Source organism: Leptinotarsa decemlineata, unplaced genomic scaffold, assembly GCF_025532065.1.
Source record: "Leptinotarsa decemlineata unplaced genomic scaffold, Ldec_3_MD MMD2_tig00026330_RagTag_RagTag, whole genome shotgun sequence".
Lineage (NCBI taxonomy): Eukaryota > Metazoa > Arthropoda > Insecta > Coleoptera > Chrysomelidae > Leptinotarsa > Leptinotarsa decemlineata.
In genome coordinates, this window is record NW_027412690.1 from 4641461 (window position 1) to 4665197 (window position 23737).

Consider the following 23737-nt stretch of genomic DNA (forward strand, 5'->3'; position numbering starts at 1 on the left):
TTATGAGATTTTTTAATAAAATATTACACTTTTATCGCTCGATTTTTTTTCATAAAGAGACGAGATACTTGTAATTTATCACATCTGTGATATTTTTTATTGAAGTTTTTCAGTTTCTTAAAGGAATCTAAGCGTTTAATTGTTCCAGTATGCAGCTTCATATGACAGAACGTTGGTAGACGCATTCAGGTCGACACCAACTTTGCTCAGGACAAACAATAGTTGACATTTGACATTAGACAGTCGACAAATTGGGAGCTGAAAGCTTTTGTTTTGTTTATTTGTATGAACAATGGCATGTAAAACCATTGTGGTTGCGGTCTTAGATTCCTGTTATGTCGTACTGTTCAACTAGTACGGTAAAATAATAAAACTTGCACTATGATGAAAAATAGATAACCAGCTGTACCTGTCCAAATTTGAAGAGAATGGCAGCTTCCGCTAGTGAAATAGAAGAGTTCCTATCGGGGCCCCTAGTGAAATGGGTCAGTATTTCTTTCTATAATCGAAAACATTCATTTACGTCAACTGTCTTGCTCTACAGCTATCTACTTGTATGAAAAAACCCGAAACTCTTCAAGTGTACGAAACCTTCTTCGATGGAGCCCCAATAAACGAAGTGTTACTTCTAATCGATCCAGAGCCATCCCAACCAGTGCCTTCGATATCATCCTTGCATGGACTAAGTATTTCGGCAGCTAGAACTAAGATTTTTCATTGTATTATACAGAATATCAAAGCGGTGTATGAAGATGAACTGGGACAGGTTGTTATTTCTGTCCCGGACTGTATAGTTTTAGGCAGAACGCCTACTTCACAGGCTGCATTGAAACAGCTCAGGCTACTTATTTTATTACTTTTGGGGTGTGCTGTCCAGGGCCCCACAAAAGAGCTTTTTATTTTGAAAATAAAAGAGTTGTCAGTGGATGATCAACATGATATCGTAGAATGTATTAAGAGGGTGAGTTTTTGAATGTAGAGAAGTATTTTAATTAAGAAATATACATTCTCCAAAAATTTCATTTTTTACAGAAAGGTTCTATACAAAAATTTTCTCTTGGTGAAAATAATATGATTATTGATGCTAAAAAACCAAATTTCAGGCAAAGTGTCAGAAAAGCTAAAAAATTACTGGTTTTTACAAAAGTGAAATATCTATCACATTTTGATGAATGGAAAAATCTTGAAAAATCAAGTTTTTGGTCTGTTTCCCCTTTTGTATTTCATTTTGCAATCGTTAAGATCATTTTTCAATACATTTTTAAATAATATAATCATTGACTGGTGTCCTTTGGAGTTATTAATTTTATTTTCCAAGTTGAACTTGAATTTTGGGTCACCCAATTCTATTGTTTTATTATTTCACATAACAATCACTGTTTTATGTGTGAGAACAATTCAATCTGATGTGCTCAGTAATGGGTTGAATGATTAATTAGTTCCTTTGTTAGTATATTGTACAGTTCCATTGTATATACTTATTTGTCAACTATTCCAGTGATATTAGGTGTTCAATTTTTCTAGTTAAAATATAACATGTAGTTTAATTTTTTTTCATTTGCCAGAAACTGGCCTTTGTATCTATTTTAATAATGATTATGAAATAAATGATTATACTCAATATCTAAAAAAAAAGGCAAAGCAAACTAATCTAAATATAAGAATAGCAGATTGGCCAAGACAGATCAAGTAATATTTTCAATGTTTTTGACTTACATAAAAAACAAATATTGAAAGATCCAGAAATTACTCAAGTCATCTTCTACTAACATCAACGGTTTTTGAAATGTTTGTCGAGAAACTTTTTGTAGGTCTGGAATGTTGTCGTATTGTTTCAAATAAAATGGTGCTACCAATATTTGATTTTTCAAGTCAGTATATAGCTGGATAAATAAACATTCATAATCAATAAGCAAAATTGCACAATAATCAACAATAGACCTTAAACATTTCAAAAAATCCCTAAACTTGGTTACTTTACTAAAAACTAGTGAAATCAAGTTTATAGAATGATTTCCTTTACATGGAGAAACAGAGTTGGCCTGATTCGAATCAAATTATTTGAATTATATTATTTAAATTAACTGATTATTCTTGGACAGTTAAGCGGCGTTCGAAGCTCTTGGCTCCTACCGAGCAAGGTCTAAATTAGTATCAAATTGTCAAAAACAACTCTCCTCGATAGGAAGACGTAACAGATTGTCTCTGGTCTGGGTTCCTGGCCATAGTGGCCTGGAAGGCAATGAAGCTACTGACTTCCTTACAAAAGAGGGTGCTGCAAGCAGCTTCATTGGCCCAGAACCTGTCATTGGCATCGCTTTAGACTTTGTGCCAAACAAAGATTGAACACTTGGATGGCAAGAAGATTCCTAAAATCGTTCCAATACGAACCCGGATAGGCCTTAACACAAATGGATAAACCTTTTTTTTATATGAGCTAGCACAAGTGCACATACTACTTCAATAAAAAACCGTAATAATTTTCTCAAATATCTTGCATTCACAGATAGTGATCAGCTGCACTTCTATTATATGTTTTGATTCAGGTACTCTTTATTCTTGACGAATATCATTATTAACTCTTGGGCTTGTTTTAGGTCACTGACGATCAGAGCATAGTATTAACACTTGATTGGAATGACCAACAACCTGAACAATTATTTTCTCACATAAGAACTCTGACAACAGAAAGAGACAAATTGGTTCGACAATGGGTAACAGACTTGGGCCAGGAAGCAGTCAGCTCGGGTTCATCTTCAAAATTCGGAAACCAAGGAGTAGAATCAAATCATTTGGCAGTGGAATTGGCCGATTGGAAGGCTAGAATGAGAAAGCAGAGACAGGAACTGTAAGTGAATTGTGTTGTTATTTAGAAAAGACTTATTTTTTTTTACTGATAAATATTTGGTCAATATGACTTCAGCCTTTCCAGACTATCAAGTCATATGAAATATTCGACTGTGCTAGACCATAGTGAACCAACATTGATATGTTCCTAGTACCGTGCCCTTGAGTTGCCTTAGTACAAAGCAATTTTTAACCAGTTTAGAGAGAGAGAGAGAGAGAGAAAGAACTTTATTGTCCAAAGAACAGAATTCTTGTTAACAAAGTTTAGAAATACATTTATGTATGTACACATATATCTATATATACACATACACACACATATACATACAATTCAAAATTAAATAAACACCTTAAAATAATAAAACCAAGTAAAATAATATAAAGTGCGTATACAAGTGATTGCAATGTTAGTCAAAATCTTCATTATAATATTCGTCTAAAGTATAAAAAGCTTTATTTAGCAAAAAACATTTTACAGCACTTCGAAAATTTTTATATGAAGAAGTGGAGCGAAGATATACTGGCAAATGATTGAACATTTTCCTTGCATTGTATATTATGCATTTTTTTATTAATGCGCTTTTAGGAATGGGTAGTGCTATTAAGTGGCTATTATGCCTAGTATTATAAGAGTTTGTTGAATCACTGGTAGTATTAAATTTTTTGTGCATCATACACACACTTTCAAGGATAAAAATGCATGTCAGAGTCAAGATTTTTTGATCAATAAACAGGGGTTTACAGCAATCTCTCGGTTTCGCCTTACAAATATATCTAACCGCTCTCTTTTGTAAGATAAACAATATTATTCAATATTTTGATATGACTTTCCAAACTCATTTTGTGATCAAGAGTAACACCTAAGAATTCAGTTGTGATCTGTTCTATCCTTTTGTCATTGATTTTTATTAAAGCACAGAAGTTATGAATAGTATTTCTCGGAATAAAAGAGATTAATTTTGTTTTTTCTATATTGACACAGATCATTAGTATCACACCACTCATAAAATTGTGCGACATTGTTTGCAGTATGTAGTGTTTTGTCTAGATTTCCATCAGATATTATCATTGTTGTGTCTTCTGCATACATAATATTTTTTGCTGTGTCCATGATCAATGAATGTCATTGACAAAGATAGTGAATAGTATTGGACCTGGTATTGATCCATGGAGTACCCCGACATTGACAATTTATTCTCCAGATTTCTTATTTCCCAAAAATTATTCTTCCTGAAAAATGAACTAATTATTCTATAAGGGACTGTTGGATTATAACAAACTTTCTAACAGTATAAAAAAACAATTCTCTTCAACAGCTTGAACATTCCCTTACAAAATATATACCAAATTTGATAGATAAATAGTTAGGATTGTGTTCTTCATTGTGACTCACTTTTTATCATGTGGTTCATTTTTCTTTCTTTCTCTAGTAATAGGGGAGCCCAAGCAGGGAATTCGGGATTTACTAAAGCGCGGCAGATTAATATACAGGGGAATACCTTGTACCCGGTTAAGTACCTCCACCAAATATGAGCCCCATATATAAGGCCACCTTTGAGGGATAAAGGATCAGATTAGTAAAAAAAAATTGATCATCAGAAATTCTCGAGCGCGTCAGATTAAGGTAGAGTGAGTTAATGACCTGCTAAAAAGTGTATATTCCAGTAATCTGACAATTTGAGAGTGACGTAAAGAAGGGGGAGGGCAGCAAAGTTGTAAAAAAATAACGTCATTTCGACATTTTCGAGCTTAGCTATTTTTTTTTATTTTGAAGGAAATAATTCGAGGATAACGAAAATTATATAATCTGACGATTTCCGCAAGCCGAAATAACAAAAATTCGTCGATGAAGTTTAATGCGTGCAGCTGTGTGATACCTATATTTCCCTCTCCGAGTTTTTATTCATCTATTCTCTATTCACTTTTTCTCTATCTATTACTCTCTCACTCCGTCCCCACTCTGAATTAGGTTGCCATGACGCCATCACAGCTGATCACAGAGACTCGTTCGTGATGAAGATGATGATTAATTAATCAATTAATTGATGGATGTAGCCGTTAAGACGTGGTAGGAAATCATAATGAAGAAAAGAGAAATTAAACTTTCTATGTTTTTACCACTTTTATTTGTAACTAACGTTACTGCAGTTTCGTCCTATGAGGACATTTTCAAATTTATACATACTTTAATGTATACGTTTTGAAAATGTCCTTATAGGACGAAACTGCAGTAACGCTAGTTACAAATAAAAGTGGTAAAAAAACATAGAAAGTTGAATTGCTCTTTTCTTCATTAATTAATCAATTGATTATAAAAAATAAACTTTTTTTGAGCTTTTTTTAAAAAAAAATCTTAAAAATACAAGTATTCTACTTAACAAACGTACACTTATTTATTTGCACGCTATTTCCCGAGCTTTTCAATCAATTAAGTACAATGAATTTTAAAAAAAATTAAAAAAATATTTTTTTCGTCAGATTAAGCTAATCCCTCTAGATAATCGTCAGATTTTGAGACAGCACGTCTGAAACATAATGATTAACCATATATATCTTAATCTGACGCGCTTGAGTATTTCAAGATGGCGAATTTTTTTGCACATCATAATAATGGCCGCGAGTTTGCGTCAGATCGAAATCGTCAGATTATTGAATGAGAGCTTATTTTTGTTGCACTTAACACCCTCTTAGAAAATCTGACGTGCTCAATTAAATTTTTTTTCTTTTCACTTTCAACCCCTACGTACAACCACCCACATCATGCAAACGATCAGATTAACATACCAACATTAATAAAAATACGTAGAACATTGATGCTATCAATAAATGACGCGCTCGAGTATGTCCATGCAACAGTATTTTTTTACATATTTGAAAATCTATAGCCGCTTCCCCCACCGATGAAAAGGTATATATTTTATAACATTTTTTTCTTCTTATCATCTAAGCTTTGCAACCTAATATGTCTCAATGACGCTCGAGTAAATCCCCATTTTGCATCGTGGGCTCCCCTGCTATAGCATTTACCCTTGAATAAATATAATTTTACTTGTCATTAGATTCACAATAATACTTACTTTTCTTTCACTTTTGTATATTAGGATGTATATTTGAATGGAGTTTCATTATTATATTCCAGGGAAGAAAAAACTGAAATCCTGGCAGAGTGTAAAGAAGAGTTAGAACATGCCACAAGTTTGATCACCAAATTAAAAGCTGAGGTATAAAAATTTATTAAAAATTCTAAATAACCTTTTATTAATGAATATTACTGGAGTTTTTCCCAACACCAAACCGTTATTTAAACAACTTGACACATGTTTCGATCACCAAGTGATCATCTTCAAGAGGAAGATTTAGTTTAATTTTCTTCTTGAAGATGATCACTTGGTGATTGAAACACGTGTCGAGGTGTTAAAATAACGTTTTGGTGTTGGGAAAAAACTCTAGTAATATTCATTACTACAAATTAATATAGAAATCCAGTGGAATGTATTTCTTATTCAGGACATAAGTGGCTTTTATAAATTAATTTTTCGAGCTACCCCACATTTTCAGTCATCATTTTAAAACTTTGATCTGCCCCTCAGAACAGTGACTTGCTGACCGAAGCTAGGCAGGCCAAAGCTTACAGGGACGAAGTCGATTCTATGAGAGAGAAAATTGAAAGAGCAGACAGACTAGAGGTGGAAGTTCAGAGGTATAGAGAAAAAGTTAATGATACCGAGTTCTACAGGGATCGAGTATCTGAGTTGAGAGAGGATAACAGGATCCTTTCTGAAACGAGGGAAATGCTCGAGAAGCAGTTGGAAAGGGAGAGGCAGAAGGGTGATCACGTTCTGCAGCTGAAAAATGAACTGCTTGCTGTCAAACAGGCTTTCAATAGTGTGGTATTGGTAAGTAGGATTTATATAATGTTTCAAAGGATAAATTATAATATTGCGACATAATTCTTATAATTCTTATGACTACTTAACCGATTTTGTTATATTCTGATATTTATTCAGAAACTACTCCAACTGTTTTATTTTATCTTAACTGACATCATTCACAAAAATTTCAAATTGTATTTTATTGTTATACTTGTAATTCATATTTATTTCTGTGCTTGTTATGTGTTCCTATTGTATCTTATACGTTTTTGAAATAAATATTACTGGAGTTTCTTCCCAACACCAAATCATTATTTTTAACACCTCGACACGTGTTTCGATCATCAAGTGATCATCTTCCTTTTTAATCTTCCTCTTTGAAGATGATCACTTGGTGATCGAAACACGTGTCTAGGTGTTAAAAATAAGGATTTGGTGTTGGGAAAAACTCCAGCAATATTTATTACTACACCAAAGGTTCCAAACAGTGCATCATAAGTTTTTGAAATAAATTTAATTGAATACTTCTTCAGGGCTCTGTAACAATGAATTTTCATAAGCATACCTCCCACAAAATTTATATCGCTATTATCTTTTCAATTTCACAAGAAATATGGAATTCTTAATTAAATTACTCACCGAAAAGTAGTTTCCATATTCCATGTGTCCATATTCTTTTGTATGAACATGAGCGAAATGATCTTTATTGGATGGAAACGGAGCTCAAAAACAAAGCATTCATCATTCAACATCAAAGATGTTAAGCTGAACCATGAATGTATTATTGGACTCAGTAGTCCTTGGCGAATAAGCCTCAGTATAAGTAAGAAAGGACATCTCCTCTTAAGAAGACGCCATCTGTGGAGTTGACAGAAAACTAAAACCTTTGTTACCCCTGAGAACCTTTGTTGAACTAGTTTTTAGGAAGATAAGATTGAAGATAGTATTCTCACAAAAGGATGGAATACTTTAAGTCAGTTTTCCTCCTAAATGTAACCTAAAGAAAGAGAAAGATTTCGAATGATCAGTACAAAGAAAGGATACACTTCATCGTATTTTATCCCTATTTCTTTCTTGAACATTCTAATAAATGTTCGAACTCAATGCAAAAAGAATAATAGTGGCTTGTAAGGTTCGTAAAATTTTATTGATGCACTCATTTTTGTTACAAAGATCTTCTCTGAAAAAATTATTCATTATTAACATCTCAAAGTGGAATTCCTTACCTCAAAAGAGAGTTGAAGACAGAATGTCGAAGTTCAGTTCAATAATAATAATAATGATAATTTATTAAATCACTGTACCATATAAACATATGACATGTCGAGTAAGTCATGGTACTCCTTATACTAAGTACATATTTTGAAAAAACTTCAGTAATAGCATGTGAAACCATAAACAACTATGAAACTATAAACAAAAAAAAAGAATTTGAAAAATCTCAATGAGAATTTGTTAATGTATAAAAACAAAAAATGAGACTCAGTCGAAGGAACCATCTAGATACGCCTGTACAGTATAGAAACATTTTTCAGTAAAAAATCCCATAAGATTATGGTCCAATTTGAATTTTTTTGAAAAAGTAGGAATTTTAATGTAACACCAAAGCACTATACTGGGGAGAATTTTTTAATTTAGAACAGGTATACTCATATTCTCAATAATTTACCATGTCATGTGCAATGATCATGTGGACATTTTTTTTCTCACAAAATTGACATATTTAAACGCATACATTTATGGAACAGATAGTAGTTTCATTCTTATAAATATTTGTTTGGAGGGATCTTTATATTCCATATTAAAAATCAATCTCACAATGTGTTCTTGCGCTATAAATATCCTACTAAAATCTTTGCCACAAAGACATCATCTTAAGCAAAATATGAGAATTAGCCCGCAGCATAACGGGTTACCTGTTGTTCATTGAGGTTTTCCATTTGCTCAATAGTAAAAATGCTTCATTCAGTTTATTGCAGGCACTGTCTCAAATTTTTATCTTTCATTCTTATTCGGTACTCAATTAAGTTCGTTTTACATTAACAATTTGTACTATTTTCAATTCAGGAACGTGATGCCACTAAGGAGAAGGTTCAAGAGTTACTCGACGAGAATCACCAGTTACAGCACCTCATGAAATCCGCCCTGCAAGAGACCAGCTGCCCCAACATATCCACCGATTCCGATCTGGAAGAAACCAATTCTGGAGACAACAGCCTTTCGGAACAGCTTACGAATGATGCGCAGGCGCGAGCTTTGAGGTTCGAGCTGGAAAACAAAAGACTGCTCCTAGCGTTAGACTCGATGGAGGACAACAGCTTCCAGCAGAGTGCCAATAAAATTTTGGACTTGGACAAGGAGAAGAAAAAGTTGGCACTGAAGTGTGAGCAGCTGCAAGAGAACTGTGATAAGTTGACTCGGCAGAATGCAGAACTGGAAGATTTGTTTGAGAATGCTATTAAAGAAAATAGGAAGTTGCAAGATAGTATTGACTCGCAAAAGGTGAGTAACAATAACAACATTCATTCCAAAATTCATTGAATATTATATAACATACCTTGGTATTTATGTTATTACCAAAAACTAGTTCAGCCCAGGCTAGTCGATTATTGTCGGGGCTGGACCTGGGGCGCCAGTTGAACGGATTCAACAGGGAAGGGGTCGGAGAAATAACCAAAAAGTCAACAACGAAGCTCCAAGCTTGAAATTTATATTAAATTGATATATAGAAAGAAATAATTACAAACTTCACTACCAACTGTGTAATAACTCAAAAATTGATTTTCATATGTTATTTGCAACGAACTAATGTAAAGAACAGGCAAATATATATATATATATATATATATATATATATATATATATATATATATATATATATATATATATATACATCAAGTTTAAAGAACCAATACTTGATACAAAAAAACGTTCACAGGGGAAGCTGCAGTAGTTATCTCTTTAATAGTATTCTGGTTTTACAGAAACGTGCTTTACGATATATGTCCAAAGCTAATTATCGCGACTCTTGCAAACCTTTATTCAAACAATTCGGAATTCTAACAGTAATGGCTTTATTCATTTTTGAAACTGTCACATTGATAAAGAAACATATTGACAGATTTGGGTCACCCCAAGTTCATTACAATACTAGACAAGACAATAATATTAAACTTCCGAGACCGACTTCCACTTTATTTAAAGATTCATTCATTTACAATGGATGCAAAATATTCAATCATTTACCTGATGAAGTTAAAGACATTATACCTCTTAAGCAGTTCAGAAAAGCTGTAAAAAATATTTTGGTTGTTAGACCGTATTACCACCTTGAGGAATATTTCAGTGACACGCTATCATAGTTGTACTATTCATACTCCATAATTCTTAGTAATAATTCATTTTTAAATATTCGTAAAGCGATATTGTGGTTTAGGTATATGATTCATAATTTCACACATTGTTATCCAGATTGATATACATATATATATATATATATATATATATATATATATATATATATATATATATATATATATATATATATATATATATATATATATATATATATATATATATATATATATATATATTTTCTCTCTTTTAAAAATTGACTCAGGCTTAGAACTTTGGTGTGTTTCTAATGTATGTACTATGCATGTGTGTGTCTGTTGGTGTGTGTGTACACACACCTTGTACTGATTTTAATATTTTATATGTATTATTTTGTACTATTTTTAAGCTTTGTAACCATGATTTATCATGTATACAATAAAGCATATTCTCTCTCTCTCTCTCTCTCTCTCTAAAGATATTAATATGCTGTTATAGGCCGTTTTGATCACGATATTACTACTGGAGAACTCTTACTTCGGAACAATATCGAACAAATGAGCAGTTAAAAGTAACTGCCTGAATCTTAATTTATCGAGAATCTACTTTTCGATTAACTGCAATCAAACTCTATAATTATTACCCCCGTCAACAGGGTGCACAGAGAAAAGGAAAATGCTTAAAACTATCCTCTACATGGTAGAGACACCCGTCATGGGAAAATGTTAAGAACCCCCTCATACAAAACGGCTCACTTTAGATGCTCCCCACTATTTAATACAACAAACTGTTATAATAACTTGCCGGCATCTATTAGGAAAATCGAGTCAGATAAACTTTTTAAAATTGAGGTGAAGAAACTTCTCTTACAGAAGTGTTACTACAGTCTTGAGGAATTCTTGCACGACACTTTTTCATGACAGAAGCTAGAGCTTCTCCGATTTTTTATATAATACTTCTATGTTGTGAAAGTTTGTGGACGTGAACCATATTTATTGTTTTTGTATTGTTCAACTTCTGTAGTTTTATTTTTGTTTTTTAATTATGACTTAGCACATGTACTCAATGTACCAAAGTGTCAAATAAATAAATAAATAAATAAATAATGAACTGTAGATTTCAGTACTCAGACCGCTCCATAATATATCAACAATATCAGGGCTTCCAGTCAAGGGGTATCATAATTTTTTATATTTTTTTATATATACTTGCTACTGCTCTCTGTTGGTACTTTCTAGAGTGTCTCCTCATATCTCAAAGAATGACATGTATGGTGCAACTATAGCTTTTCCGAAGAATTTCTCCCATCACCAGATAAATATGCATTGAAAGCTTTTTTCTACCACAAAAAAAATGAATAAAAGGTCTGACTGTGCTCGACGTGAATCTTTCATAGGTGATCTTATTATTCTTGTCAAAAAAACCTGAGAACATGTGTTATGGAATTCTCTGCCGATATTTCAAGAAAAGGAAATGAAAATTTCGAATTGATCAATTTGACTGACCTTAGATGTTTTTAGGTTTCGGACAGTCCTTGCTAAAACCTTGCTTTTGTGTTGGCTTTACGATAGATACTAATGTGAATCGTTTTTAAATCCTGGCCGTGAGAATCTCCTCGGTTTTATTTACTCCTGCTTACTAGACAACCCACGATCCCAGCAATAAGCTGATAAAATAACGAACCTACAGGGCGGCTCTACTGATCCTTCTGAATTCAGAAATTTAAACTGTTACAATTACTTCAATTGTTTCAGTGCTACAACTTAAAAAAGTATCTTAATTTTTTGACTTTCTAAGGTGATATTGGGAAAGTATAAACTGATATAATATCACAACAATGTTGGTTCAAGGAAATTGACAAGTTTAAAAGCTGCACTAATTCGTAGAATGACTAGAACAGGGTTGTCAGATGGTTCAATAAAAATAAAATGAAAGTTGAAAATTGTTCAGTTATATCCTACACTTGTAGGGAGGGTGTCATTTTTAATGTCTTTATGTCAATATCAAAAGAGTATACCAGTATAAAGATCTAAATGCTACCTTGCGAATAAATTTCAAGTTCACTGAACACCTACAAGTTACTTCTTAAGAGTACTGTTTTTTTGGGTATATAACCTTCCACAGTCTGAAAAATAAACAAATATAAATCAATAGAGAATCTGCTGAAGTGTAATAAAGGACAAACTGAAACTCTGCTTTATTAAATTATTTCACATGCCTGAGAATACTAGGAAACTCTCTTTTTCATACTGAACCATGTTCAAATCAACACCAATCAACAGAATAATGATAGTGTACTTTTTTCAGCCAATGTTCAGATGCAGACTTTTTACCATTAAAATAAAGGAACTGATTTCATTGTTGAACCCTCAAATTGCATGTTCGAGCTGATGATCCGGTCATAATCCAGTTCCATTCCTGTAATTGTAAGATTATTTAGATAGTGGCATTTAATGGGTACGTTCCCTGATAGCTAAGAAATTATTTCAATATTCATTGTGATATTAGCCAGAGAAGTAGTTTGTTGAATATTCTCTTAGTCGCCAGTTTTCTTTTTGTTTCGTTTACTGATTTTTAAGTCATTTGATACAATCTCGCACTATAGTGAGGAAAACTTACATGAAACTTCATCATTAAAACTAATTTGGTATCTTTCTAGTGAATATCACTCACAACACCCTGTCTTTAGAAGATTTCGATATCTGACTATCCTTCATAAAATATCTGACTTTGAAATCAATAATATTCTTTGAACAAGAAATGAATATCTTATTTTTACTGGTAGTTTTTTGTTCTGTGGATTTTTTTTTCTGAATTAGTAAAAACCAGTTGCTGGTTGGATTCTGTGCACTAATGATACCTAATTTGAAAAAGAAAATATACTTTGTGAACTGTAAATATATTCGTACCACATAATGGAAAATTTCAAACAAAGGGGTGGTTTCATGGTTTCCAAAGTTAGGACATATATTCAGCAGGTACTCAAATATTTATAACTAATTGAAATTCATTAGAGTATAGAAGTAATAACAGTAAAATAACAAATAAAACCTACAGAAGAGAACAGAAAAACACCTAATAGTGAAAATTTATCCTGTTGTCATCACACATATGTTTTACCATCACAGAAGAGAGAATACAAGCATTATAATAAAAAAACAAATTATGTTTCCTCTAAGGCTATTTTTTTTTTTACATGCAGATGATATTGGACAGGCAAAATTCAGAATTGAATAATGAAAGAACCAGGATAAATGAAATGGAAAAGAACATGGAGCACCTCACTAAAGAAAAACAGAGAGTGCAATTGTTGTGCGACACCGTCAAGAAGAGAGCGGACGATGCTGAAAAATGTGTCTCAGATTATTCAAAACAGGTACGTGCAATAGAAGCTCAGGCTGATAAAGCAAAGGATTTCGAGAAGATGGCCAATGATTCGAGAGAGGCTGTGATTGTTTTGGAGAAAGAAAATTCGACAATGTCCAAGGAAATCGCTAAATTAAAAGAGATTATTGAGGTTAGTCCTAAAACTGTTCAAACTTTCAAGTTCTATTTATCTGAGATCTGCGTTTTTCTTTTCTTCAAATTAGATGAAAAGAAATGTGAAATATTTAACTTCTGTATTCCGAAAATATTCCCAGGGACTCCTAATGTCAGAACCATCTCTGTATAAATTGTAATTTTGGGAAGCGTGTCAAAAATTGTCATTTTCCAAAGTTGATATGTAATTTCGAATTTTTTAGAAGTGTAACTCAACAGTTACAATTCATTGATTTGAAGAATCCAAAATAATTGTATTCTCTGCATTATCAAATGACATATACAGTTAATACATATTTGAAGATTAAGGAAAAAGCTGTAGCATATCACTTTTCTCTTCAAAAATATCACAAAAAAGGTTAACATATTTAATATTTTTTTCTGAATTTGACCTATTTTGTTGTTGCTGACTACACTTTTAATTTCAGATTTTTCAAATGTGATGGTAGTTACTTCTAGATTTTACATGATTTTTTGTATATTATATTGATGTATGATTATGGCAAGGAAAATTGACACATTTTAAAAATTTTTAATAATCATTTCATATGTGTATACGTAAGTTGGCAAATGTATGTATCTGTTTATGCAAGTATTCATTTTAATTTCAATCAAACCTATGTTTTTTTCATTAAATTACGCATTTTTAACTTATCACTTATTATTATTGTAACAGAAAGTAATATATTTTTCATTCTCATGTTACTGAAGCTTCTCTTATTCTTGTACCTCGACAATAAAATTTATGGGCTCAATTGTTATACGATTTATTATTGACAAACAATGCATCAGATGAAGATCAAGAATTTTTTTGAGGAGAGAGAATTATCGTTCTTCTGAGCTTCAAAATTTTTTATGAAAATTTTTGTTTCACAATTTTTTGTTTTGTTTTTAATACTAGTATCATGATTACTCTTTTAATTTTTTGTTTTCTCTTTATTCTTTTCTACAAATTACATCATTCATGTCAATTAATAATAATGTCAGTTCAAATAAAATACTTCTTAGATGCACAATAACTTTTTGAACTTTCTTCCAGACCAAAGACGTCATTATGGATCAAAATATCGAAACAAGCAGCAAACAGGAGAGGGAGATAAAACGACTGAACAAAGAAAACGAAAATTTATTGGAACAAATAGAAAAATTCCAAGACTTGGAGAAGAAAAGTCAGGAACTAATGTCCCAGTCCTCTGTATTGGCAGAAACCATATCTACTCTCCAGAAAGACCTGATAAACGAAAAAGTGTCCTCTGAAAAGTTCAAAAACAACTTGGATAAACTGGGTCTCAATACAGAATTGATCGAAAATGATGTCAGTGTCATCATAGAGAAAATGTTGGAAAACTCAGAAATTTTAAAAATCGTTACCCCAATTGTGAAAGTGCACATCGAAGGAACTGAAAGCCTGCACAGTATTAACAAATCTGATATTGAAGAAGAGAAGAATATCGAGTGTCAAAAATTATCTGCGGAAATATCCAATCTGCAGGTTTTCAACGATACTCTGCAAAACGAAAACGCAACTCTGAAGGTGGATATCTCAACATTGAAATCGCAGGTGAATTCTTTGCAAACCCAGCAAACAGCTTTGCAGTTAGCCAACAGTCAACTGGTAGCTGAGAAAGATGAGGTAAGTATTAGTTTTGACTCGTTAGTGGTATTTTATCAAAAATCATGCTCAAGGTGTCATTCAATTCGGAAGTCATCTAGAAACTCAAAATGCTGGGTTTTGTGTTGAGAATTTCCACTGATTTTTCAATTTAAACTAAAAAGATTTTATATTGTGCTTTTGAAAGATCCATTCTTGAATATTGTTTGGTTATATATAAATGTTATATGTAAATGTATAATGTAAATATCGATTTCACTGATAATGTTCAAAAGAAAGTCTTAAAGAATTGTGCTTTTCACTTTGGTATTCAACGAAATGAATATGAGTACAGTCAACTCCTAACCAAGTTAAATATAAAATAATTGGAAGATAGGAGAATTTCTATGAACTTGAGTTTCCTTTTCAAATTAATAAATAGTGAGATAAACTGCCCAGAACTCCTTCAACTAATAACTTTTCATATCAAACAAAAAAATACGAGAAATCCTGACATTTTTCATATACATTTTTTCCATACCATTTATGCTTTGAACAGTGTGATTCCTCGTATTCTGAAGCTGGGAAATCAATATCATAATAACTTAGATCTGTTTAATGTATCACTTCAGGCCTTTAAAAATCAATTGAAAAGGCTATAGCGTTTTCGAAGCTTTTCTTTATATTATTTTCTTTGTATGTAACAGATCGGTTACATCTTTTTTCTCGTAAGTACCAGAATTGTTTCATCTTTTAGTAATGTAGTCACTAGACATAAGGATTTATTAATATTGTGTATTTCCACACTTCGCTAAATGTTTTGTAAAATTGTAAATTTTAATGTAGACATTAGACATGAGCATTCAAAAATACTTTGTAGTTCCTCACACTCTGATGAATATGTTTTTGTAAATTGGCTTTGCCGTTGAATAAGTAAGTAAATAAACTTTGTGAAACTTTAAAAAAAAATTAAATCTATCTATGATTGTTTTGTATCAACTGTTTTCCCCTGAACTGTCATTATTGTTTTTCAGCTAGTGAAAAAACTGGAAATCGAAAACATCCAACACGACACCCTCCTCTTGGATCAAGTCACGCTGAGAACGTTACATGAACAGCTCAATCTAGAATACGAGGAGGCGAAACGGGAGCAAGAAAATCTGAAACGAATCGCTCGTGATTTGAGGTCAGAAATCAGAACTCTGAAGGAGAAGAATAATCATCTGGAAAGCAAAATTCTAGAAGTGGAGATGGAGAAAAATGCTCTGAAAAATGACGCTAAAAGTTTGGGGAATTTGAGATCTGAACATTCAAAATTGAAGGTAATCAAATTTATCGTTCCAGAGTTGTTTTATAACAACAATAACAATAATAATATATTGGTTTCCGAGTTTTGCCGTGGTCTTCTTTGGTTATAATCTCCAAACGTTTTAACTGCAGCAGTCATCTTCAGTGGTGTGCTTGAAGTACTCTTCTTGACTGACTCTTCAACTGAAACTGAAGCTCTCATTTTTGCCATGTCATTTATAGTGTTGATTTTTCGCGCACCTTCTGCAATGGCGAGTCCGCGCGATTTGGGTGACTTGGCTTCGTTTTGGCCCCTTTCAATGTTGTGTGCCAGATCTTTGGTAGATATGTTCTTTCTTCCTTTCTGTTGAAGTTCGCTTGGTGTTAGTGTATTTCTATGGTTTCTAAATACATTCTTTTTGAAATAATGATTCGACGTTGCCAGCCTCTCAATATTTTCAAACAGGATCTTGTGTTCCACCTCCGACAGTGCATCTTCAGCGACTGCAGATTTCTCGGTCTGTCCCAATCGGCAACTCCACTTGTGTTCGATTAGGGGGTACCAATGCTTCTTTTCATCTGACCGATGTATACTACAGTCACATGGAATCCTGTAAACTCCCGGAAACCACATACACATTTGTATAAAACTTATCAGAATAGTCAAAATAAAAAGGTAATCTACAAGTCAATTGTTAACATAGTGTACAGTTGCAAAATAAATCAAGAATAATTGTATGCATACAATAGTAGGGTATCAGGAAATATAAAATTCTTCAACATAAAATACTTTTTCATGGAGATTCACATCTATTATATCTCTAATTTTATTATAACATTTGATACCACCAAATACGTGTTTCACTATACAATAGCTTTCTCAAGCATAAACTAAAATTACTTCTAAATTACAACCATTTTATACTCTTAACAGTCTAACCTATTACCTACTCATATGCCTAATTTCTAATGAATGAATGAATCTACCTTAAAAGATCTCGATTGGGCATGTGATGGAATGGAGATGGAAAAGGATGACTCTATACATTTTTTGAACTTGACAAAAACAAAAATTAACAACATACATGATTTTTCAATTTACCGTAAACTGGCACATACAGATATTATCATTCATAATCCGTCCACCCACCTGTATCAGCACAAAGTAGCAGCTTTCAACAGTATGATCCATAGACTGATAAATGTGCCCTTGTCAGAGGCGAATTTCAATAAAGAACTGAATATAATAAAGCAAATAGCCGTCAACGATGAATACGATAGCAGTCTAATACATTCTTTATTTTCAAAAAAATTATACAGTGAAGTTTTGAAAGAAGTTTACTGAATTTTAAGAGAAGAGGATAAAAGTTATAGAATAGAACCTTATCCTACTCAGGCCAACCCACTACAGAAAAATTTGTAGTATATAAATTATCACGTGGGTCATGTTCCATGTTCTACATAGATCAAACTGGAAGAACGTTCAAAGCTCGCATAAAGGAACACAAATATAGTGTCCAGAATGGAAAAATAAATCCCACATATGCCACTCATTTAATCACAGATGGACATGAGTTCAACCATGAATACAAGCCCCTCCATTTCCAGAAGAAAGGTTAGTTAATGAATTCATACCTGATATGTTAAGGTAGATTCATTCATTAGAAATTAGGCATATGAGTAGGTAATAGGTTAGAGTATAAAAAAATGGTTGTAATTCAGAAGAAACATTTAGTTTCCTTTGTAGTGAAAATCGTACAATAAATTGTATTAATTAGTTTTAATACGGATTTTCATCAAGTACCAGCCAGTTTTATTCAATGATACCAATATGCTTCAGGATGACTTCAGAAATTTATTTACTGCAAGTGACCGTCTGAAACAAGAATACAGATCAGTTCAGGAAGAATTGAAAACGCTCAGAACCGAGTCGAGGAATCTGAGGTTGGTAAAGACTGAAATGCAGGGGGAGCTCAACTTGAGGTTTGACGATATGGCTGGTTTGCAGCTGGAGAATGCCAGACTTCAACAGAAATGTGAGGTAAGTTTAACAACTTCCTCGTCTACCAAGATATGAGACTGTCTACAGAATTCAAAAAGTTTCATTTCGCTTTTTTTTTGACAAAACACAATACCTGAAAATTGTGACTCAATATTTTGGTTATTGTTTACTTGTTCGCCACTGAACACCTGATCGCTCTCATATTTCATGTCAACTTTATCTGTCAATTGACCAAATAACTGTAGATCTACCATTTTTTTTTTGTATATTGTCCTACTAACTCCCAATTGCCAATTTTCTAAAGTCTGTATTAAGTGGAAAATAAATTAACGTCCAACTTTATAAAAATCCCATGTGGTTTCAATGGTTAAATCTTTATATTGATAATGTTATCATTGAAAGGGTAACAACTTTTAAATATCTGGGAGTGGTATTAGATCAATAATTGAACCTTAATGCGCACTGTAATTATATTCACCAGAAAATAGCCACGAAAATTCATCTTTTATATACATTGAAAAATAAAATAAGTGAATATGCAAAATTAACAATTTATAAATCAATAATAGCACCCCACTTTGACTATTGCAGTACATTACTCTATTTTGTGAGCAATGAAAATCTAAACAGACTACAGAAGCTTCAAAACAGATCCATGAGGGCAATATTAAGTTGTAATAAACGCACATCTGTGGAATACATGTTGGAAACACTGTCTCTTATGTCTGCTAAACAAAGGATAACACTGAATATGCTAATATTTATATTTAAAATTAAACACAATATGTTACCAAATTATCTGAGTGATCAGTTAACCTACACAAGTAGTATTCATACACACTCCACTAGAAATAGAATAGAACATTTTTATATCAACAGAGAACATATAGGTTGTGACTCGTTGTATAGTTCTGGTCTGATTGCATTTAATAATTTGCCAAGTCATATAAAAAGTTGTGATTCATTAAATTCATTCAAAAGAAAATGTAGTAAATATATTTCAAGTTATTGTCATCAATAATTCGTCTTGCTTTCTAGTTTCTTGTGTTTAAAATGTGACTTGCCTCTAATTTTATATATATTTTTTATTGTTTTGTATTTTATTAGTGACTGACTGTACAATAAAGAGCATTATTTGCCTATAAATAGTAATAATATAATATGATATTTAATTTAAAAAAAAAAATTTTCACACACTGATGTAAAAACATATTGACATTACATAAATTTATCAGACAAGTCAGCAACAAGAACTTACACAATCTAATACAATATTTAGCTTTCACTATGCAATTATACAACTTTAAAAATATCCACAATATCCACTCTGAAAATACAAATATTGAATCAGTGCTAATTTTGCAAAAACGTATCCTCAGAAGCACGTTCAATCTCAAACACACTGACTTGTGTCACTTTGTCTTTATTAATGAAAAAAATATTACTGTCATCAATCTATATATTCTCGAGGTTGCTTGTTAAGTAAAGAAACATATAAATGAATTTCAACCTTCAAAGATGTAAATAAGTATCTTACTAGAAACTGAAACAAACTTTACTTACCCACAGCTCATCTAACACAAGTTCACAAAGGATATTTTATGACATCAATAAAAATATATAATAACCTTACAGTTGAGTTGAAAATAGATTTATAGCTATAGAAAAAAACAGTGAAAGACTATCTGAAAGACTTGATGTATGTATCTGTATTTTATTTTATTTTTTAAACTTTAGCCTAGGTGTACTGACAATTTCTAATATGCACCAGAAAATTCAGCCCAGCACGTTTGAGCTGTCCACAGTGATGTAAACTGTCAGGAATATACCTGTATGTGCTTGTTTCTTTTCTAAATACATCATATTCTAGCCCTCCATACTGGCTCCTCATTACCAAAATGTCAAGAAATGAAAGTTGCCCTTTATTTTCTAACTCGTACGTGAATTTTATTGATGGAAATCTGTTATTTAAAAAGGAAACAAAGTCCTCAATATTCGATTTTTTGTTATCGAATATCGTGAAAATATCATCCACATATCTTAGCCATATCCTAGAAAAATACTTTGACTTTCCTTTGGTTTCCAATTCGAATTTGAATCTGCTCATAAACAGGTTTGCCAAGTAGGGGGACAAGAGGTTACCCATAGCCGTTCCCTCCTGTTGTTCATAAAAGCAACCTTCTACCTCGAATCGGTTTTGTTTCATACAAAAATTAGTGAGAAAAACGAATTCATCAATTTCGTTATTATTGAAATTATTTTTCTCAGTTATTCCCTGAGGTATTGTAAGGTCTGTGGAATTGGGACACTAGGAAATAAGGAACTAACATCAAAAGAAACCAAATTTTCACCTTCTTGCAGAACGATGTTTTTTGTATATTGTATGAATTCAAAGGCGTTTTTTATACTAAAACCTGGTCCCGCAATATAAAAGTTATATAGACTCAATCACCACGTGTGATCAATTTTTATTTCACAATAAAGGTTACAATTTCCCCAAAAATGGCTAAAAAGCCGAAAATATCTTGTAAAGCTGAAATTTTGCATTTAGGGTAAAAAATGCATTTAGGATTGCAATTTTTTTTGTTAAAAAGTTCAATAACCAATTCGAGCCATGCGACTGCTATTTTTTGTGTTTATTTTTCATCTTGATTGAAGCAGAAATTGATGCTCCAAAGTCGAATTTTAAACAAAGGATTAATGAAACAATTCGAGATGAAGCTAACATCATTTTTACCGTTTCATTATTTTTAGATGTTGTTTGAACTGAATCACTCCCTGAGCTCAGATCGAAGAACTCTGATGGACCATGTCAGCCAGCTGTTAACCCAATACCATACCCTGTTAATGCACTCTTTAGAGGACAAGGAGCACTACCACACTGAGGAAAAACTATATACAGATAAAGTGAACAACTTGTGCAGGCAAAAGGAAAAGCTCGAGGAAAAAATAATGGAACACTACAGGAAATTGGACAATGCTTCAGCGAAAAAGTAAATTTTTATGGTTTATATCGGCTTTTAGATTCAATATGGTTTTTTATAGGAAAGGATTTGGTGCTACTTTGGTCAGAAGAGTGAGGAAAGCCGGGTCTGATATCATCAACAAAGTACCAAGGGTAGGTAGTCATTACATTAGTTCAGACAATATTTTGAATTATAGAGTTCCGTAAGGAATAATTTTAGGACCCATATTAAACACATTTCTTTATGGTACTTTTTCCCAAGTTGAAGTGTTATAGATAGATGAATAAGAGGGAATAGCTGTAATTTCATGTTATGTTACTATTGTAGTATTCCAATTTTCATTTTATATTGTTTGCAAGAGAATCTGAACACAAAATAACCCTTCTTGCCAATTTCAACTTGTAGATTGTAACATACCAATTATTTAAATTTCTATTCTATATTTTCACAGATCTGGGATTCTGAGTAGTCTACAGTAGTACTCCATATAAATCATAATCAGAATGCTGACACCTATTCAAAGTCCATATTGTTTATTTTGATTATTTTCATTCATGTTATGGTCAGGTATACAAGTAGACTTGAGTACTCTTCTTATTTTCTTCAGTCATAGAGTTTATTTTCATAGTGTAGTGTAAAGTAGAGTGAGAAGTGAGGTACAGAGAAAGATATATACTTTTAGTAATGTCATACATAGAATCGGTGGGTTTTGTGTATATGTCTAATGTAACAGGTGGCAGAATTGCTTGAACTTTGAACCGTTACCGATTCTTTGTGTGAAGGATGAAGTTTTGAAAGGATTTTTTCTATACCTGGCTTCACAGAGAAAACATTTAGTGTTGATTTGCATAACATTTTTTGAGAATCGTCCATCAAGGTATTCATAGATATGAATTTGAAAGTGGATTATATAAAATCATATTTTAAAATTGTAAATTTTAACTAATCGTAGTGTTATTAGGATTTTTTCACAACAGTTTTTTTGTATTATAGTTCTGCCATGCAAAATCATCAAGATCATAGGTTCATAAAAAATTGTAAAATCGCAAAATCATAACAAGCATATGTGTGATTGATGACTTGTTTACTTTATGGTAATTCATGATGACTTTTGTCTAAATACCACTGGTTTAATTTATACGACTGGTTTCCGGTTTGACCCCATTATCAAGTATAAAACTGAAATGTGAATTTTGAAATATCGGTTTTATTAAAATTTTCAGGTATGCTACAAGGACAGGTATTTGGAAGACAGGATGTCAACTTAAAATACCATCCTGAAAATTCTAGGGATTGTTAAACTCATAAATTCAAGAGAGGAGACCTACATAAATCAAGTTGCTCGTTTAGGGGTACATATTTCTGGTTTTTAATTGATTTGTTGGAGGCCATGGACATCAACAAATCAATTAAAAACCAGAAACATATAACCCTAAACGAGCAATTTTATTTATGTAGGTCTCCTCTCTTGAATTTATGAGTAACAACCCCTAGAATTTTCAGGATTGTATTTTCAGTTGGCATCCTGTCTCCCAAATACCTGTCCTTGCAGCATACCTGAAAATTCTAATAAAATCGATATTTCAAAATTCAGATTTCAGTTTTATACTTGGCAATGGGTCAAACCCGAAATCGGTTGTATAAATTAAATTTACCAGTGTTATTTAGACAAAAGTAGTTTTGTTCATTTCTTTTAAGTCATAACAAGCATACAATCATAAAAAGCATAAGAATTAATTGGACACAACTAGGAGGAGATCGTCTTGAACATTTCTGGCTCCACTTCGAAATAAAGATCTGAGGTGGGTACTGCTGGAGACTGCTGGAGTCCCGGATCTCAAGAATCAGAGAGTCTATTTGGAAGAGGGTAAAACAACAACCTTGAGTCTCTTTGATGGTTTCTGGAAATAGGGTTTCAATCAGAAGTTGTAAGGTTTAGTGCATTAAACCCGAGGGTAAGGGTAAGATCCTGTACTTAACTTATTTTTCCTATTAAGCCCATCATCGAAAAAAGTAGAAAATTTCAGAACATTGACATTCTGATTTCTTTATACTGTGACCATTTATTTTCAATACTGATTTGGTATTTTTGTCAATTACTTCATTTCAAGGGGAATGTATAACCCGATCAAAACTCTCAAGTAAACCGTATTCCTTGTTTTATGGGTATTCTCGGAATGTCTCCTATCCCAGTGTAACTAAGTTGGTCTGCAGTGGCAAGTGTTGAAAAGGGGTACATTATTACTAGAAACTTCTGTAGATGGCGTCCAAATAAGAGCTTTCAATTTGGTAATCCTTT

General features: G+C 32.3%; 1 protein-coding gene and 1 long non-coding RNA gene across 2 annotated transcripts in view; one reads left to right on the forward strand and one right to left on the reverse strand.

The window, feature by feature from the left end:
- Positions 1–202: 202 nt before the first annotated feature.
- Girdin (protein girdin) overlaps positions 203–23737 on the forward strand; it is a 30974-nt gene continuing 7439 nt past the window's right edge. The window contains exons 1-12 of the mRNA XM_074182966.1: positions 203–485; positions 545–961; positions 2598–2848; positions 5987–6068; positions 6438–6743; positions 8787–9221; positions 13255–13569; positions 14632–15225; positions 16218–16505; positions 18311–18511; positions 21227–21465; positions 21518–21590. Of these exons, the coding sequence (XP_074039067.1) occupies positions 429–485; positions 545–961; positions 2598–2848; positions 5987–6068; positions 6438–6743; positions 8787–9221; positions 13255–13569; positions 14632–15225; positions 16218–16505; positions 18311–18511; positions 21227–21465; positions 21518–21590 (3258 nt within the window). The 5' untranslated portion in view covers positions 203–428. The remainder of the gene's footprint in view (positions 486–544; positions 962–2597; positions 2849–5986; positions 6069–6437; positions 6744–8786; positions 9222–13254; positions 13570–14631; positions 15226–16217; positions 16506–18310; positions 18512–21226; positions 21466–21517; positions 21591–23737) is intronic.
- On the reverse strand, positions 12221–12981 carry LOC111506136 (uncharacterized). Its single transcript, XR_002722227.2, has 2 exons — positions 12672–12981; positions 12221–12470 (listed from the first exon to the last, which is right to left on the reverse strand). It is a non-coding gene; the product is annotated as an uncharacterized lncRNA (long non-coding RNA).